Source organism: Amborella trichopoda, chromosome 2 (genome assembly GCF_054954075.1).
Source record: "Amborella trichopoda isolate Santa Cruz 75 chromosome 2, AtrichopodaSantaCruz75HAP2 v2.0, whole genome shotgun sequence".
NCBI classification, from domain to species: domain Eukaryota; kingdom Viridiplantae; phylum Streptophyta; class Magnoliopsida; order Amborellales; family Amborellaceae; genus Amborella; species Amborella trichopoda.
The window spans coordinates 13,299,208-13,318,996 of record NC_142337.1 but is presented as its reverse complement, the minus strand read 5'-3'; the positions used below and the strand labels follow the sequence as shown (position 1 = coordinate 13,318,996).

Below are 19,789 nucleotides of genomic sequence, written 5' to 3'. Positions count from 1 at the left end.
AGGCCTCCTACATCCAAAACAACATGACAAAAACAACCTAACCTTAATATGAGATACAACAACAGCCCAACTAATAAGAAAATGCCCCAAATACCCTGGCCAAAGAGATTTGCTCCATTTTCCTTTTTTTCTAGAAAATTTGAGGTTTCCAGATAGATAACTAAAGAGTAATGATTTGCTCTGATCACATCTGAAATTGACCATCCACTGCAGAAAATGACAAGAATCACAAAATTTGGATGATAAACAAAGATGCAAAAACTTGGACATCAGATTCCAGATTCCAGAGGAGAAATGGAGCTTTGGGGTGCCTGACTTCAGTGCATTTTCACTATTAAAAAAAAAAAAATTTACATAGATTAAGATACAATCCCAAGAAAAAGCATTCTCGATTGGAGTCTGGAATTAGGCCATCCAACCAATGTAGCTTTTGGCCTAAATATTTCCTTCCATTTCACAATTAATCTACAGTCCATTGGACCATCTCCCAGTCAATCGAATACAATCTCGGTTTGCAAAATCCTAGCTTATTTGATCATCTGCTCTGCCATGGAAGACCAGTCTACCTGTATCCCATTCCCTCAGCTCCAAGAAATAGACTAAGTTTTGCTCCATTTGCCACCGTTGAAAAAGATATCCAAGGACTCAACACAATTGGATCTCTCTCTCTCTCTCTCTCTCTCTCTCTCTCGCACGCGCGAGCACGCACACACATGCATGCATATACCATAAAGACTGACAAGTAGTATGCATCGTGCAATGCATAGCATCTTGATATGGATTCTAGGATAGCCTGAAATGAGTATGTTAGTACAAGCCATCCTAATAGAACAGGGTCAATGGTCCAGTGGATGTGCACTATAAAGCTTGATCAACCCACCGATGTAGCTGCAAATTCAAAATATTAACATAAGGGACAAATAACATAGTCTGTTGAAGGAACAAATAACTTTTTTAATAAGTTAAATGCTTGCATTTGAAAAGTTGGCATTCCCAAAGTTCACACATTATACAAATGCCAATACTTTCCCAGATAAACACTCGTATTTTAGATCTCCATTTACTGGTTGAGCTCAAGACCAATGATATGAAGGAGGCGTCCACAAAACAATGGAATGAAGAGAATGATCTGAACTTTACCAAAACCAAACACTTGTTCAAGACGAACTCCAATAAATAGGAGGCTGAACATATTAGCAACTATATGAACAACTCCAGCATGCAGTGACATGCAGATGAAAGCCGCCACCCTTCATGTTCAAAAATCACTTTCTTCCAATCTAGAGCACCCATAAAGTCAAGCCTGCAGGAAACAAAAGAAGCGTATATGATTAATTTCATTCTGTAATATAAGCCAAATCTCAGGGAACGTTTTTTCCCCCCTGAAATCTTGAAAATCTCAAGTAACTTTTGAATAATGTTCACAGTAGTGCCATGTTAACTTGGTCAAAGTGTTCAAAATTTCAAACAATCATGTACACAATTGATCACACCAATTGGCATAGCCAAGTTAATATACCACTTTGTATTGATGCTACTCTTCCATCATTCCCACACACACACATGCGCATGCTAAGATGAAAAAAGATCTAAAGCTTTTTCTCTTTCTGAATGATGACCAGAAGAGACATCATTCTAGTTTTCTTCCTCAGAACTAGTGACTTGATCAAAAACAATGAAAAAAGAATTTCTAAATAGGCCAATTAGAAACTTTGACAATTATCATCTTAGATTGCAACATCTTGGTTAGACGTATACACTTTTCGTACAGCAGATGAAGCTAATGCAAAGATCCACATGTACAAGAGTGTGTATAACGAAAACTCACATGTTTAAACAAGGACAAGCACATATCAATGGGTGCATCAGCCCACAGATTCATGAACATTGGCACACAAACACTCCCAATTAGAACATGACACTCTGCGTAACAAGAATTAGAGCATGACATTGCTTGTTGGTTGCAATCTGTTGTTGCTGAAGCACTAGCATATATATTCATCCTCATTCTCACTCCTAATTTTTAGAGTAGGAATCACCTAAATAGCTTGGCAGTCAAGGGATATTGGGCATTTTAGATCATTTGAAACGGAAATCAGTTTATCTCAAACTATAAGAAATGGACATTGATATTGGCAATTTGGATCACTAGAAATTGATAATTTCATATACAAGAGTGCGCATAGAGAGATATTAGATTGTCATAAACCTAATAAAACAAATGGAAGAAAGAAGAAAATTGCAGATGAATAAACCCAGAAACTTACTTATATATTAACTAGGTTGGTATAGTTAAGGCAACAGAAGAGCTCACAAAGCAACAGGCCCACTTTGATGGGCCTACAGCATTGCAGAACTCAAATCAATTCTTTTCTCCCATATCTGTTGCCAAGGTCATATTATAGCATTGTTTTCATAATGTCTTATTATAGCATTCAAATGGTGAGAAATATGTAATTCAATGTTCGAAAAATAGAAATCATTACAATTTTTTAATGGAACAGTAACAGAAAACATTACACTGCATTCTTCGCACATGGATCCCTATTGATTCACTGACCTACTTCCACTCCCACAAAATCGGTCCTCATACTCATAAAAGCTTACCTTTCAAATAAAAAGGCTGACAAAAAAAATTCAAAATTGCCTAACATAATTAATTGATGATTCTACACCTCCCAAAATACCTCTTAAATAAATTACAATTCCCTATTTTAGTATCATTACATACCACTGTTCCTAGGAGAGTCTCATCTACAAGGCTAAAAATGGGAATCATTATGTAAGTTTTTGTCATCATTCCATGTCACCTACATGGGTTCCATACCTAGCATGTCAGTCGTGACTTAAAAACTTCTCAAATCGACTAGGGGCAGTGTTCTGAAAGGTGTGAGATGGTGTTCTGAAAAGTGTGAGATGGTGACTAGGCAGCAAAGGGTTCCTGCCGCCTAAATGGCCGCCTAAAATTAAAGGAGACCTGGTATAAGGGTTTTGAATAATATTTTGGTTTCTTAACCTTTGAAAAAGAATGGCTTCATAAACAAAATTGAGTTTGAAGGGCCCAGAATCACTGATGGGAAGTTGTTAGAGTTTGAGTGCCACTGTGTGTGAGTTTTAAGATCTACAAGCATGTAAGAAACAACAAACTTCCATGTCTCAAATGTGTATCAAATCAAAAAATTGTAGAATCATCTCTTTTATGTGTGAAATTTGAAGGGGAAAAGATGGCCAAAATACCCATTACTAGAGAGTATTTTCAGCCATTGGATGAAGGACCCTCAAGGAGTGTCCCTGGCCTGAGGAGTGATGCACCTACACTCAAGTAAGAAAGAATCTGAAGAAAATTTAAGAACAAAAACAACAAGAGAATTATTACAAGAGGATAGAAATTTATACAGGAGGAGCTTAACCTCAACACTTGTTCCAAGAATTTTCTTACGAGAATGTTCACTCTCTAGAGTGTTCCTACAACATATTCTACCTAAAATCTTGTTAAAAGATTCCCCTTTAGATCCAAGGACACTGTAACTATTCTAGATAGCTCTAATATATACTAATGTGTTCTAGAATTTCTTCACTATTCTAGAACTCTCTAATATGCTCTCAAAGACTATCATATTTTAGAATTTTCTAAGGTCTTATAGAAGATTGCAACATATTTCATAATATTTAAAAAGTTTTCTAATAATCTAGAAGCCCTTAAAAAGTTCTTGAAAATGTTGAAATATTTTGGGTGGTCCATTGCATCATCTTCCCCTGGTTAAGGAGAACTTGACTTCGGCATGTTGGGCGTTATATATTTCTCCAAGAAAGACTCCAATGAAAGGTCCACAATGCTCTATAAATTACCTACCCATTTTCAGTTGTAGACTGTCCGTAGGCTGAGTGTAAGGCATGTGGAAAATATTTTCTTTAGGTGTGTTTAAAAATTGTTCCCCCAATGGGATTATTTCTCGATCAATTTCCTGCTCATGGTACTCATAGAGATTGGATACACAAAAAACAGCTGAAATATGAAACCCTTCGGATATTTTTATTTTGTCAGTGTTATCTCCAAGTTTCTCACACGAACCGATCTCCTAAATTTGAGCTTTTGATAGGTTCTACTTAGGGAGCACTTCAAGTGAGAGTAAACCATAACTAAATCACATTCCTCACTTGCCAACATTGAACTTAGCATTGGTATAAAGTTCTTGGAGCTTATACTTCACTTGCTTATGTATTTACATATGCTTGAGCAGATCCTCATGGGGAGGAGGTCAGAGTCAAATAGCAGTTCCATACTTATGCTGGGGTGTGCATTTTCAGATGTTTTTGAGTTTGCCAATTGACAAATTAGTGAATATATCTCCTTCGCGACTTGGCGAGTAATATCCTTCGTCTACTAAAGCCACCTTTCTTTAACCAAAAATGCCTTCTGAGGAACTAAGATGGGTTCCTAAAGCCACCTTTCCAGATGGGTTCCCGATAGCACCTTTTCAAAGTTATTGGGATACCTTTCGCCCAGACTTTCTCAGTTTCTTTGAGAAATTCTTTCACCAGGGCGTTCTCCACAAAGCTATCAATGCAACCTTCATTGCTCTTGTGCCAAAGAAAGAAGGGGCAGAGGAACTAAGAGACTTTCGCCCTATCAGTCTCTTAAATTCCTCGTACAAAGTCTTAGCCAAAGTTTTGGCTCCAAGATTACAACCAGTTCTCCCGCTGGTCATCTCCCAATCTCAAACGGCATTCATCAAAGGAAGACAGATTCTAGAAGGAGCGCTAGTGGCTCACGAGTGTATCCACTCTCGGCACAGATCCAAAATCCCGAGCCTGATCTTTAAAATCTATTGGGAAAAAGCTTATGACCATGTTGACTGGTTTGTCCTTGAGGAAGCTATGAAGAGAATGGGTTTTCAGGATAGATGAAGGAAGTGGATGAGAGGATGCTACTCCCATCCTTACTTTTCCATCTTAATCAATGGGACGCTTAAAGGCTTCTTCCCCTCTTCGAGGGATCCGCGCCAAGGGGATCCTCTTTCCCCTTTCCTGTTCACCATATCGGCTGAAGTATTCAGCCGCTCGCTATCGCATATAAACCAAGCAGGTCTACTATCAGGTTTCAGGTGTAGCCACCAGGGCCCAAATGTCTCTCACCTACAATATGCAGACGACACGTTGGTGTTCCTAGATGCTTTGCAAGAGGAAATTAACAATCTCAGACTATACCTCAATGTTTCCAAGAGGCAACATGGAGAAATAAAAAATGATGGGGGTAGCACTTTCTTCTGAGGAAGTTAAAGCTCTCATCCCTAATTGGGGATGCAAAGTGGAAGAGCTACCCACATCCTACCTAGGATTCCCACTGGGATTGGGAAAACCTAAAAAGAGACAATGGGCTCACATCATAGACAAGGTGGACAAGCGTCTAGCATGATAGAAAGGGAGATACCTCTCAATGGGAGGCTGGTCTACCATGATCAAAGCCACTTTAGCCAATGCCCCTGTATATCTTATGTTCCTCTTCCAGATACCTAGCTCAGTGGCTCTTCACCTTGAACAACTCATGAGGAACTTTCTTTGGTCGGGACAACCAGAGAAAACAAAGTACCTCCTAATTCCTTGGCACAATATATGCCTTCCTAAATCTCAAGGGGGAATACGGATCAAAAACCTGAGACAACATAATTTGGCCTCACTAGGGAAATGGTGATGGCACCTTGCTACCCAACCAGATTCCCTGTGAGCACAGATACTAAGGAATAAATACCGCATTCCACAAACTATCTAGCTATCGGAAAGGCAACAGGTCAATAACGCCTCTGGTGTGTGGAAGTCCTTCTCGGCCGTTCTCTCACCTTTCAAAAAATACATTAGATTCCAAATCAAAGAAGGAACTAGAATTAAGTTCTGGTCCGATCTCTAGTTAGGACATACCCCTCTCAGGGACAACTACCCCTCGCTATTCTCACTTACCTCAAACAAGGATGCAACAGTGGCAGAGGAGTTAATGGCCGTAGGTAATAGAAGGATTTGGAACCCCAACTTCAGAAGAAATCTTACGGAAGAGGAAATAAGTCTTTTCTCCACACTTTTGGCAACCCTTGACTCCACTTTTCTCCCCTCTCATGGGAGGGATCTGGACCCCCAACCTGTCTGGAAACTTCTTGGTCTCCTCTTTTTACCAGAAACTCACCCAACCACTTACCTACCCACTCAATCCCAAATCTCCGCTCTCAAATGTTTGGTCCACTATAGCCCCTCCCAAAGTTCAAATGTTCAACTGGATTGCTTACTTACAAAGGGCACTAACAGTGGACCAAATGCAAAAAAGAGGACGTCAAATGTCGAATAGATGCGCAATGTGTCAGAGCGAGGAAGAAACCAACCCCCATCTCTTCATTTACTGCAGCACTGCTTTAGACTCGTGGACTCAAATACTACAGTTGTTTAACATTCATTGGGTAACTCCACCTTCCTCAAGGCTCTTCAGGCTATGGACCTTGCAGTTCATTGGCCGAAAGCAGGAAGGCTTCTATGGGGGGCAACAATAGCGGCAACCATTTGGGTCATTTGGAATGAAAGAAAATCCAAGATCTTTTAGGGCCACAAACTCCACACTCAGGCTCTTTTCCATAAGGTTACTTCCCTAGTAATCTTTTGGGCTTCCAATCATAAGGCCTTTTCGGGTATCTTTGCGACCTCCTTACATATCTTCAAACATAGGCCATGAAAACCCAAAAGAGCAAACAACTGGCAGCCTCCACAGGAAGGCACCATCAAGCTCAATTTCGACGGATGCTCTCTTGGGATCCAGGCCATGCAGGGGCCGGCGGGGTTTTCAGAGACCATAACAGTAACATCCTCTACACGTACTCGGAATACCTCGGCCACTATGATTCTCACACGCGGAAGCCTTGGCACTGCTCCTTGGTCTAAAATCTTTTAACCGAGACTGGGGCTCACAACTACTGATCGAAGGAGATGCAAAAAATATTATAGCTTGGGTGACTGGGTCTACGTCACCGCGTTCGTATCTAGCACCCATTTTTAATGAGGTTGCTCACCTATGCAGGGATATGGATGTCTCATGGAGGCCCACTTGGAAGACGTCCAACGAGCACGCGGACCTCTGGCGAAAGACGGAGCTAGGAACACTATAGTCTTTCTCTCAACTACACAGCTTCCATAGTTTTGTAATTGGACACCAGTCATTAGCCTCTTTTTCTTGATCCCACCTTCCTCTCTCTCTTTTCATTGTATACATCCCCAAAAAGGGGCACATGTATGGGGCACCCTATATAAGCCCATTTTTTTATAGAATTACCAACTTTACCGAGAGACCTGCTCTTAGGGTCCTCTCGGTCATGCTCAATTGTAATCCTTTTATTTCAGCAATATAATAGTTAACACTTCTCAAAAAAGTTTAATATAACTAAACAAGTATAAGAAAGTAAGAGAAAACAATTTAGTTAACAATGTGTTGGTGAAATTCAAACTTCAAAGGTCAAAGTTCCACTTTTGTTATTGTTACATGGTTGTGTAGCATCCCTGTTCTGAAACGCGATAGCACGTGCAAAGTTCCCGAGAGTATGCTTGAACTTGATCAATTCACAACTTCGGATCTCATCTTCTATAGAAGGATAAAGAACTAACCTCTTAAAGTACATAAGAGTGCTCCATTTATTATGCAATCTGATTCGAGATGGATTCAAAAAGTAAACCACTGCATAGGGGGACTGGGTATCCCATCTGCTACCTATATTCTCAAGTATGGGATTGTATTTGGTCACGTCATTCTTCAAAGCCATTTTTATCTCTTTTGTTGCCCTAATCATGGCCTCATGTATGTAGCCATGGTGGGCATCGCATCTTCATCCACCAATTGAAGCACTTTCACCAAAGGGCTAGAATTATTCAAGGAAAAGTAAACTTGGGACCAAAAGGATGCATTATGAACAATTTTCTCTGCTTTTCTCCCATCTTGATGCTTGACCACTTACTTCTAGTCCACCTCTCTGAAGTGAACATACTGCTTAGGACATCTTTGAGCTTGCATAGGATTTGCAGAATGAGAAATGTCATGGCAAATCTAGTGACTCCTGGCTCTCAATCTCCCACTTCTTTGTAAGCTCTCTCATCATGCTTAGGACAAAGGCACGATCGTAGATGAAACCAATGACAAACTTTTTCTAATTGACCATAGATAGCTTCACTGTGTCCTCAAGAATGAGATCAAGCCCATGAGTTGCGCAACGAGTCTAAAACACATGCCTCCTCTTCAAAGTCAAGAGATGACCAACTGCAGATAATTGGCACTGTCACCAACAATTTGTACCACATTTTCTTCCCTAACAAAGTCTACAATATCATCCATCGACCCACAAAGTCGCATTTATGGACAACACGAGATATCCATAAAGGACCAAGACTTTCCATCTATCCATCACACATGATGGTCACTGCAAACTTCTCCCACCCTTCTCTTTGAGAACTTGTCTTCACATCTCTCACTGTGTCCTTTAATAAAGGCCCAACTGAGGTCATCGAAAAATAGGGTTTAAGCCTGGGGCCAAAGTACCCAATTCCCTCGACCATAACTTTGCAGCTAGAGAAGCACAAACGTCTCAGTAAACCCACTTGTATAAAGTGTGGTTTGTTCTGTTTTTTACTCTTATAGTCTACCACACTTTTGGGGTTAGGGGTATGAAATACATCCAATGGCCCCTTAGGGAGAGGCCCTCTTCACCCAACATTTCCATAAATATACAGAACATTCTCCCTTATAATCCTATGCTTGATTACCAGCCAGTCAGTCTGCTTCCAAAACTATAGGTGTGAGTCTATAGATGAGCAAGGCAGAATTATCCAAATATGCCCTAGTCTCTCTTCTAATTTCTCTGCTGCTAAAGGGCACGCTTCACATTCCCGATAATTTTAGCAAGATGTTGTTTTTACCCAAAAATACCCCCCAATATGTTTTCTCACATAGCATACAAAAAAACACTATTTGGATCATTTGGATTGTTCAATCTCGAATATTTCCACATCAGATCTTTGTTACTTGATGAAGATGAAGACATTATTTCATAAAAAATAAAAAAAAATATTGGTAGGACTCTGAACTTACCAAAAAATTGATCCTTGGTTTCAAACTTTCAATACCAAACCCAAAATCCAAAGAAATATCAATTTCTAGATTTTAATCTCCTCGGCATTGAATCCCTCGAATTGTGAAGTTTCACCCTAAAACCTTCAAAATGTTGGCCGAAAAAAAATAAAACGATCGCACAAATAATCAAGAAAAAAACCCCCAATCGTTTTGAAAATTTCGGAAACACAAAAAAAACTTGGTTTCCTTTATTTTTCAGTTTTAAGCCCTTGGACCCACGATAATATGATTCTAAGGAGCTTTCAAGGGGTCCTATACTCTTCCCAAATCCTCCCAACATTTTTGCTCTTTCTCATGAGCAACATTTTCACCCATGAGCAAGAGAACCTATACAGATGCATCTCTCCTAATGCATGGTGATGTGCCACATATGAGGGCACGTCACAAATTCCATATGAGGGCACGTCACAAATTCTGGCCTATGCAGGGGTGTGCAATGCGCCCCAAGCCAAATGATGCCTTATGCAGCTGCATAATCCTTATATGGCTACATTTAATAAAATTGATAGGGATATTTTTCCGCATTTATTTATCATAGAGAAAGGGAGACAATGAATATCCGAAGCAGTGTTTGGAAAGTTACACTCGACAAAGACCCTAGATTGAGTCCCCCCTAGTGCGACTCAGGTAAAACTGAGGCAGACAGGGAATTTTTAATAAGTAAAATTATAAATTTGTGAAAATTCATAGGACATAAGCTATTCCCGGGATCCCAAGATCTCTCGGCTCATGATCCGGACTTACCCGGGTGACTTACCCGGGTGATTTTCAAGTCGGCCCGATGATTTTCAAATGATGACCCAAATTGCATGTGGAGCAATGTTTTTTTTTGTCATAACATGGAAAACAGATCGACATGAGAATTGATGAGACCAATGTTTCGCAAGGACCATCCAAATCAATTGTCAAACAGTGTCACTAACCAGTAACAGGGACTCCCTTGGGGCTCATGTGGCTATTCACATTCTGCCTCCAATAGATTCAATGTGAGATCCACAAAATCCTATGGGAACTTCCTGCAGTATTTTGGAGCCAAGGTGCTTTTAAATATGAGACTACTAAACTATTTTAACATCAGGCTATAAAATTTATCTTACCTTTGCAAATATTTAGGACACAAACACCAGATACAGATACAGGAAATTAGCTACTTGAGGAACACCATGCACTCTTTCTAGTGTCATCTTCATCTGCAGTGACTATCATACCATTGCAAATACAAACACGCTATCCGTGAACACCATGAACTCTTTGTAGTGTTGTCTAAGGCTATTGGGTTGGATGAAACCCTACGACCCATGCACATTAAAATCACACCTCTCATATGAGAATCTAAAAATATCAATAAAATGATGTCCCATGAAATGGTGAAAAACAAAAAACTTCATTATAAACAACAATGTAATTCCAATACGATTGGCAATTTGGCATCATGATAATGGCATTCGATATGGGCACAAAATAACTCAAAATAATTTTTTCTTATAATCCAAAATGATTCAAGATATTAATCGCATTTCTCACTTGTAGAGAACATAATCTCAAAGGAATTGCCAGCCATCAAAACATAAAATCTCAATGCTCGGAACAAATAAACAAACATGAAGCACAAATCGAACAGCTAGAATGAACTATATATTAGCCATGAATATATCACGCTCAAGTTTTGAGTACGAAATGAAAGCACCTCATAAATACTCAACCACCAATAGAGTACAATAACAATAGATATCCTAAAAACATGAAGTTGTAGGTCTACCCCAATAGCTCATAGAGTATACCATGCCCTAAAACATTCTTAGCTCAAAGGAACAGAACTATGATAGTCAATAGATATACGATAAAAACCGACTCATAGCATGATCTAACTCAACCAATTAACGCACATTCCCTAAATCAGCAGCAACACAAACCATAGTGGCTTCCAATCTCAGTACTAAGTTCTCCCATCTCCTTCTGTAATTATATCTTTGAAAGCTCCACCGCTCGGGATCATAGGCAGCACATGCTCCTGATGAGGCACAACAACATCCAATAAGTAAGGCCCAGGGGTCTCTAACATCTTCAAAATGGCAGCCTTGAGCTCATTAAGCTTTGTTACTCGAGCAGCTGGGATATCACAGGCCTCTGCGAAATTCAACAAATCGGGGAAAATCTCTGATTCCCTTGATGGGTCTCCAAGATAAGTATGAGCCCTGTTCGCCTTATAAAATCGATCTTCCCATTGAACCACCATACCCAAATGCTGGTTATTCAAAACCATCATCTTTACAGGGAGGTTTTCGACCCTTATGGTTGCAAGTTCTTGAACATTCATCATGAAACTACCATCACCATCAATATCGACTACAATAGAATCAGGTTACCTACCGCAGCTCCAATGGCAGCAGGTAATCCAAAACCCATTGCACCCAAACCACCGGAGGTTAGCCATTGTCTTGGCCTTTGATAATCATAAAATTGAGCAGCCCACATTTGGTGTTGACCCACTCCAGAGCTTATAATGGCCTTTCCCTTAGTTAACTCCTCTAATAATTTAATGGCATATTGGGGTGGAATAGCCTCTCCAAAAGTCTGATAGCTCAGAGGCCACTTTCTCTTCTGCTCTTGCAATTCCTGTCTCCAAGCCGAGAAATCGAGCCCGACATTTGTTAAACCACCCTCTCTCTCCATGAACGAATCGGACACACTCCTTTCTCTCTCCTCGAACAAATGATTCAACCCACGTAAAGCCAGCCTGATATCAGCACATAGAGAAACATGGGGTTGCTTGTTTTTTCCTATCTCAGCTGGGTCTATATCGACATGAACAATACTCGCCCTACTTGCAAAAGCCTCCAATTTTCCTGTCACTCTATCATCAAATCTAACCCCAAAAGCTAACAAAAGATCAGCTTTATCAACAGCATAATTTGCATAAACAGTACCATGCATTCCTAACATACGCAAGCTGAGATCATCTGAACATGAATACGATCCCAACCCCATTAAAGTACTAGCAACTGGTATCCCAGTTAGCTCAACAAACCTCTCCTCACTAGCATTCAAACAGCCACCCCCTACATAAAGAACAGGCCTTTTCGATCCCAAAATCAAACGTACAATCAGTTCAAGCTGAGAAAGGTCAGGATTTTTCAGCAATCGGTTAATATAACCATGAATTTTCATGGGTTGATACCAATCGGGTATCGCCATTTGTTGTTGAACGTCTTTAGGCACATCGATCAACACAGGGCCAGGTCGACCCGATGAAGCTAAAAAGAAAGCTTCTCTAACAATCCTAGGTATATCATCGACATTAAGAACAAGATAATTGTGCTTCGTTATAGACCTGGTTACCTCGACAATAGGGGTCTCTTGAAAAGCATCAGTTCCATTCATTCTACGAGGAACCTGACCAGTAATGGCAACTAAAGGAAAGCATCGCATCAGCTAACCCACTAACCAGATTGGTGGCTCCCGGTCCGGAGGTGGCTATACAAACACCCACCTTACCAGTAGATCGAGCATAGCCTTCGGCTGCAAAGATCTCACCTTGTTCATGGCGACAAAGGACATTGCTAACGGTTGTGGACCTGGTCAGGGCCTGATGGATCTCAAGAGAAGCACCGCCTGGATAGGCGAAAACATGTTGAACATTTTCTCTCTCTAGAGCTTCAACCAGAATGTCAGCTCCCTTTCGAGGCTCTTCATCAGCGAAGCGAGAGATGAAGCTCGAGGGCAAAGGGGAATAGAGGTTTTTTTGGTGCGTGGTCAGGGTTGCAGGGTCGATGGGGGAGTCGGAGAGGACCGCTTCTAGAGAGAGAGAGAGGATTTTTTGGGGGTGGAGTAGGCGGAGGAGAGAAAGCGGTGGTAGTGGTAGCGGTGGTGGTGGTGAGGAGGTGGTGTGGAGGATTTTCTCTCTCTAAAGGGAGAGGAGGGGTTGGAGAGGGAGAAAGTCGCAGTTGCCGCCATAGTTGAAGAGAGAGAAAGCGGGGTTGGAGAATGAAACAGAGAGTGGGCTTTGTAGGGGAGAGAGCTTTCTATAATGGCGCTCTCTTTCCCTCTCTCTCTGTCTCTCTACATGTGGCCACCACAATCAAAGGGGAAAGACCAAAAAAAGAAGAGTGAGAAGCGGCTGAGGTGAAGGGGGGCAGATTTTGAAGGGAGTGCGGGGGGACGTAGGGTTTCTCTCTCTCCTCGTTGGCTTTACTTTAATGGAGTCTCTCAATCTCTCTCTCTGCTGTGAAAAAAGGGATTAGAGCAGTCGCTCTACTGACTAGTCTTAACCGTTGGTCTCTCTCTCTCTTGACTCTTGCTCCTCTATTCATAAGCGATCCGTGGCTCTTAAGGAGCTTCCCCTCTTTAGCATCGTGCATATGATAGCAAGATTAAAAAATCCGCTTGAACCATTCATCTGCACAATTTCATTGCCTTTGATGTAGATCTCTCCCTTCTCTGTCAATTGTGCGTCTTCCCTCTTTCTCTCTCCTCCTTTTATATCCTCTCTCTATCCTGAATGTCCCTCCATTGTTTCTCTTTCTAACGTGGGCTTCCTTCTCTTTCTTCCTTGTTTTTTCTTTTAGAATATGTATGTTGGTTCAGGGATATACGACACGTGGACATTACATTTCATAAATGTTATTTTCATTCAATAAAAAAGTCTTCTGTTGGACATGTGCAGTGAGATGCATTTTGGTGGCACTGTGTATGTAATCAAGATTACTTCTAATGGGATCTTCATGTAGGGACTTGCACTCCTTATATATAGGGATTGCGGCAAGGGTTATAAATATCTTATTGTAATAGAAAATTATTTTTATCTCTCTAAGTAAAGTGGAGTATGGGTAGTTAAGATAGTGAAAAGTCATCTCCCTCTTCGCATAGGTAATAGGAAGTTTATCCAAAACGTGAGTAGTGGATAGTTTGGTTGAGAGCTCTTATATATATGGGCTCCACATATTGAAGTTGGGGCATTGCGCGACAGAAGGTTTGTTTCCCTCAAAAAAAACCATTGTTTTATCTCTCTTGTATCTCTATTCTTTGGTGGATTTCTCTCTTCAAAATAGGTAGAACCTGGAACGAAGGCGTGTCTCGAGAGTTAGAAATTTTTTTTTTAAGGTAAGGTGGTCCGATATTAGGCGTTTAGGCTTTATTTTTTTGAAAGTTTAAGGTAGTCCGATGTTTTTAATATCGTACTACATTTAGACCTCATTTTTTGAAAGTTTAAGGCGGTCCGGTATTTCTAATATCGAAACATGTTTACATCGCATTTTTTGATGGTTTCAGGCTTTTGAAGATTTAAAGTGGCAATAAAATAAAATAAATAAATTTAATATGCGATTCGAAGTTTAAAACATTTAACATGAGGCAAACAAGAAAAAAAATAAAAAAAATCAAAGGACAAGGAAGTATGCATAAATATGGCATATTTTTGGATCATCACGTAATAATGGTCAAATAAAACTGTATGAACGTAATTTTTCCTTTTTTTTCTTTACTTTATTTCATCACTTCTACTTATTTGCTTTGCATAAAATCTACTGTTTGCATTCTCTCTCTAAAATTAAAAACATCTCTAACTTTTTTTCTTTACTTTATTTCATCACTTCTACTTATTTGCTTTGCATAAAATCTACTGTTTGCATTCTCTCTCTAAAATTAAAAACATCTCTAATGCTTTGAATGCTCAATCGTGAATTTTCATTTTTAGGTATCCCCAGCACTAATTTGCTAGGTTCACCATTGTGTAAACTTGGTTTAAATTGTGTACATTGGTTTAAATCAGTAAGTTTGCTAGGTTCACCATTGTGTAAACTTGGTTTAAATTGTGTACATTGGTTTAAATCAGTAAGTGCAAATACAGACTTAAGATGCTTTAGCTTAACTGAAACCATAAAAGTCCTCCCATCCTTCTTCAAGGTTCTTTAATATCATCTACAAACTGATTTCACAGCCCTCATTTCACCATTTTTTCAACAATTGTCATTGTGAATACCTTTACGGGCTTAAATAGGTCAGTCGGGTTGGAGTCTGGATAAAAAATATAGGGAAAAGTTTTATATAGAGCCGAGGTTCTAAACAATCAAATTTGAGCCTACATCAAAAATTTCATTAAAAGAGGTTGTTTTGATGCCTAAATATCCACAAATTCATCATCTTGACATCAAGATACATAAACATGAGAAAAAAATGAATTTCAAATTTTGGAAATAGTGTATTTTGTAACGTACTTTTGGACTGTCAATTTTCAAGTTTTCATAGATATCTCAATCTACATTATTTTTTAAGCTTTAAACTTTATAAATAAAGATGAAAATATATTTTAAGGCTATCAAAAAGATTTCCAGTATTGAAATAATATTTTTCAATACTATTTGAAAGAAGGTTCTAATTTGATTGTTTAGAGCCTAGGCTCTATACAAACCGCGCCCAAAAATATATAATATTAAAAAGCATATCTTTAATCTGGGAAAGTTTATATAGAGCCAATTAAATTGAGCCCACCTCAAAATTTTTACTAGAAGATGTTGTTTTGATGTCAAATGTACTCAAATTGGTCATCTCAACATCAAAGATGCATGGACAGGAGAAAAAAAGGATACTAACTTTTGGAAATAGTGTATCTTGTAATTCATTTTTGGACCGTCAATTTTCAAATGTTCATAGATCTGCTCGATCAATATTATTTTTTAAGCTTAAAATTTTATAATTAAAGATGAAAATATATTTCATGCTATGACAAAGATTCTTGATATTGAAACTACATTTCTCGATACTATTTCAATGTGGGCTCTAATTTGATTGTTTAGAGCCTCGGCTCTGTACAAGCCGCACCCTATGAATAATAATGTATATCCTCAGTCAGAGTAGATAGACAAAATGCATGATTAATGTGGCATGCCAATACCGAACACAAAAGCCAATACCTAACACAATCAAATAAAATAAAATAAAAAGTGGCTCACCTGTTCTTTTCTTGTTTCTTTAATTTCCCTAAAGAAATGGGTGGCATGGCAGTCCATGCTTCCTTTCCTGTGAAGCACACATTCCCCTCACATCACAAATCAAGAAAACCCTACCCTAAACTTCTTTGTGTATAAATTCCCCCACATATCAGGTCAGGACCAGCAAGTTAAAATCAACCGAGCCCATAAAGATCAGGGTGAAGTGGAAGAAAAATGGCTTTCAAAGAAACACAGCATCAGCAACAAGGAAAAGAGGAAGTTGAAGCCCAGGCTGTAATTTGGGAGCACATGTTTGGCATGGCCAAAACCATGGCCCTCAACTGTGCTGTCCGCCTTGGCCTCGCCGACATCATCCATGCTCACGGCCGCCCCATCACTCTCTTCCACCTCGCTTCCTTGCTCCCAATTCAACCAGTGAACCCCGACCGCTTGCACCGCCTGATGCGCTTCTTAGTGCACACCCACCTCTTCGCCAAAACCACAGGGCTCAATGGAGATGAAGAAACTTACTGGCTCACCCCCTCTTCCCAGCTCCTCCTCCGACATGCGGAGAAGAGCATGTCGGGTTTTGCTCGAGTTCATGAGATGACAGTGTCGCCATGGCTATCTTTGGGGCCGTGCTTAGAGGAGGGAGTTGCTTCGGCTTTCGAAAAGACGTATGGGATGAGTAGGTGGGAGTATTCAGCTTCTCACCCTGATGAGAATAGGGCTTTCAATGAAGCCATGGCTTGCTTGGCGAGGCTGGTCATGCCGGCCATCGTGGGCGGGTGCGAACGGTTGTTGCAGGGAGCGAGGTCGGTGGTCGATGTGGGAGGAGGCACCGGAACTGCTGTTGGGGCTTTGGCCAAAGCCTTCCCCAGTGTTAAGTTCACTCTCTATGATCTCCCTCATGTGGTGGCCACTGTGGGTGAGCTCAATGGTGTTGATACAGTGGGTGGAGACATGTTTTCTGCGATACCTAAGGCTGATGTAGTATTTCTTATGGTCAGTATCCCATCCATCGTGCGTATTTATTTAGAGATATTAAGGATGTAGTATTTCTTAGGGTCAGTATCCCATCCATCGTGCGTATTTATTTAGAGATATTAAGGATTTTCAAATTTGATTGGTGGTGGTCTAAGGCTGATGTAGTATATCTTATGGTCAGTATCCCATCCATCGTGCGTATTTATTTAGAGATATTATCCCATCCATCGTGCGTATTTATTTAGAGATATTAAGGATTTTCAAATTTGATTGGTGGTGGTGGCGGCGGCGGCGGCGGTCGTGTTCTGTTTTTCAAAAAGCATTCTTTTTTTTTTTACTTAAGAGGTATGTGCAAATACACACATTTAAGGTTAAAAGTTTAGTTTAAGAAGTATTGGGGGAAGGACGTGCCTAGAAAGTCAAGTCACTTAAGAGGTAGGTGCAAATACACACATTTAAGGTTAAAAGTTTAGTCTAAGAAGTATTGGGGGAGGGACATGCCTAGAAAGTCAGGTCAGGGGTCATCTATAAATTTTTTTGTTGGCATTTGGGTCTGTCTTTAATAACTTTAAATTAGAGTTTAAAATAATATATCTGGTAATTTTTAAGTAAATTCCTAAATTCAAGGTGAAATAACTCTTTCGTTCGAACCACCATCAGGTCTCGTTGGCCCTACTCCCAATCACCACCCAACCCATTTGTTGAATGGGGATGGCCCTTATTATAGTCACGTGATCATAGTGTTCTTTCCCATACATATCCTTGGGGTTTCAGCACATAAAGGTCTTAAGTTTCTGTTACTTAATAAATCGCCAGATTTTTTATGTGATTATGTTCATACCCTTTTATTGTTTTCTTTTTCTTTCTTTTTTTTTTCTGCATTTTTTTTCAAAATGATGACATTTCTTATTCGGATCGAGCAGTTTCTCTCATCTAACAGACTTTGTGGTCGTTAATGGGATCAAATACATGGGGCTCTAGTGTATGTTCCATGGTCTTAAAACCCAGGGATTTCCAATTTGGATTGCTGATCCAGATAAGAATCAGTTGGGACCGATATAGGATGGTATGTATCCCACCTTGATTCCCCCTAACTCCTCTGTGTTCCACTTTATTGTTTTGTCTTTTTTTAAGCTTGTATAATATTTTTTTAGGTCCCTTTAAATCCCCATTCCATAAACCTCTATTTTTATTTTATTTTACTTGTTTTTAAAATTTTATGAATTACCGATTCAGATCGATCTAAACCTGATTACGATCGCCTATCCAATAATCCGACATGAATAATCCATCCCACATATCCGGTTTTAAAACACTGGTATGTTCATGCGTGTGTATGTCAGCAAAAGCAACATGCGTTTGGGTGCACAGTCCCAGTCCTAGTATCTATTGTATACGTGTATATAATGAAACATGATAATTTTCATTGTTCTTCTTCTCTCTTTCTTTTTTTTTTTTTTAAAAAAAAAAAATGATGGCGTATATGTCGTTTATGATTTGCCAATTTAATTCAATTATTTTATTTTTTTTAATTTGCAGCGGATCTTACATGATTGGGGTGATAAAGAATGCTTGGAAATATTGAAACAAATTAGAAAAGCTATTCCTGAAGAAGGAAAGGTGATTATAGTGGATGTGGTATTGAAGGAAGAGGAAGAACATGTGTTTAGGCATGCAAGAATGGGTTTAGATATGGTGATGATGGTACAAACTGGTGGGAAGGAGAGAGATGAAGGGGAATGGGCCAAGCTACTTCATGATGCAGGCTTTAAGAAATATGAAGTAGTGCCTATCATGGCTGTATATTCCATCATTGTAGCTTTTCCATAACATCTAACCTCTTTTGGTTTAAAAATAAAGGGTGCAGTTTGTATAAGGTCGAGGTTCTAAACAATCAAAGTAAATCGCACTTTCAAATAGTATCCAGAGACGGTTTCAATACTGAAAATCACAACTTGTGGTGTTTCTCTCTCTAGACTTGTGTAATTTCCATTGCCTTGAGTTCTTAAAAGAGGTAAAGAAATTCTTGAGAAAGCTCTTTTTCCCCTGATAAGTACTTTTTCATGCTTCATTGTAGGGAAAGTGGCAGTTAGGAATGTACTTTCTAAGCATTTCCCAGCACTTTGGGAAAATGCGACTGCATATTTGTTTAGGTACAAAAGAGAAAAATAGTTTTTCAACCATTTATTAAAGTTTTTATCAACGATATGGAATATTTGTTAAATGAATGCGGTTTCAAAATCATAGTCATTGATGGATGGTCTAGCAAATAGATGTGTATAACACAAAAAGAAAAAAAAAGGGATAAGGGAGAGCATGTCTAAGCATTTCAATTTTATTTATTTTTATACGTCAAACTTGAACTAAAATTTTTAGTTTCTATATTTTTCACCCTCAAGAACCTACAAACAATATATAAAAAATAATTTGGGAAAATATAAGTATTAATTGAGAGCATAGCTAAGTATTTTCAATTTTATTTTATTTTCTATACATTGGAATGAGCTAAAATTTTGGACGTCAATGTTTCTTGCCTCACGCACTTATAAGAAATATAAATATTTTTAAATAAAAATGGAATGATTGAAACACCACTGAAACTCCACATTATAATTACCTAATATACTTTCAATCTCAATAGGCAAATGATGGGATGGTCCAGATCGTGTCTGAGTATTTGAATTTTACCTTTTTGTATATATGGATGGATCTGAAATTTTCAACT

At 39.2% G+C, this 19,789-nt stretch overlaps 1 protein-coding gene and 1 pseudogene across 3 annotated transcripts; one reads left to right on the top strand and one right to left on the bottom strand.

Moving 5' to 3' along the window:
• Nucleotides 1-301: 301 nt before the first annotated feature.
• On the bottom strand, nucleotides 302-13,253 carry LOC18448092 (acetolactate synthase 3, chloroplastic-like; annotated as a pseudogene). The gene is made up of 3 exons (XR_016049211.1): nucleotides 11,065-13,253; nucleotides 1,141-1,303; nucleotides 302-888 (listed from the first exon to the last, which is right to left on the bottom strand). The product of XR_016049211.1 is annotated as an acetolactate synthase 3, chloroplastic-like (transcript).
• A 2,851-nt stretch (nucleotides 13,254-16,104) lies between these two features.
• Nucleotides 16,105-19,012, top strand: LOC18448090 ((RS)-norcoclaurine 6-O-methyltransferase). 2 transcript variants are annotated; one of them, XM_088858092.1, is made up of 3 exons: nucleotides 16,118-17,082; nucleotides 18,005-18,130; nucleotides 18,604-19,012. In XM_088858092.1, exons 1-3 carry the CDS (start codon nucleotides 16,312-16,314, stop codon nucleotides 18,892-18,894), a joined length of 1,188 nt encoding a protein of 395 aa, XP_088714218.1. In that variant the 5' UTR covers nucleotides 16,118-16,311; the 3' UTR covers nucleotides 18,895-19,012. The 2 variants fall into 2 exon arrangements, with proteins under 2 accessions (XP_006858228.1, XP_088714218.1); XM_006858166.3 differs by lacking the exon at nucleotides 18,005-18,130 and having other exon boundaries at nucleotides 16,105-17,082.
• The last annotated feature ends 777 nt before the right edge of the window (nucleotides 19,013-19,789 follow it).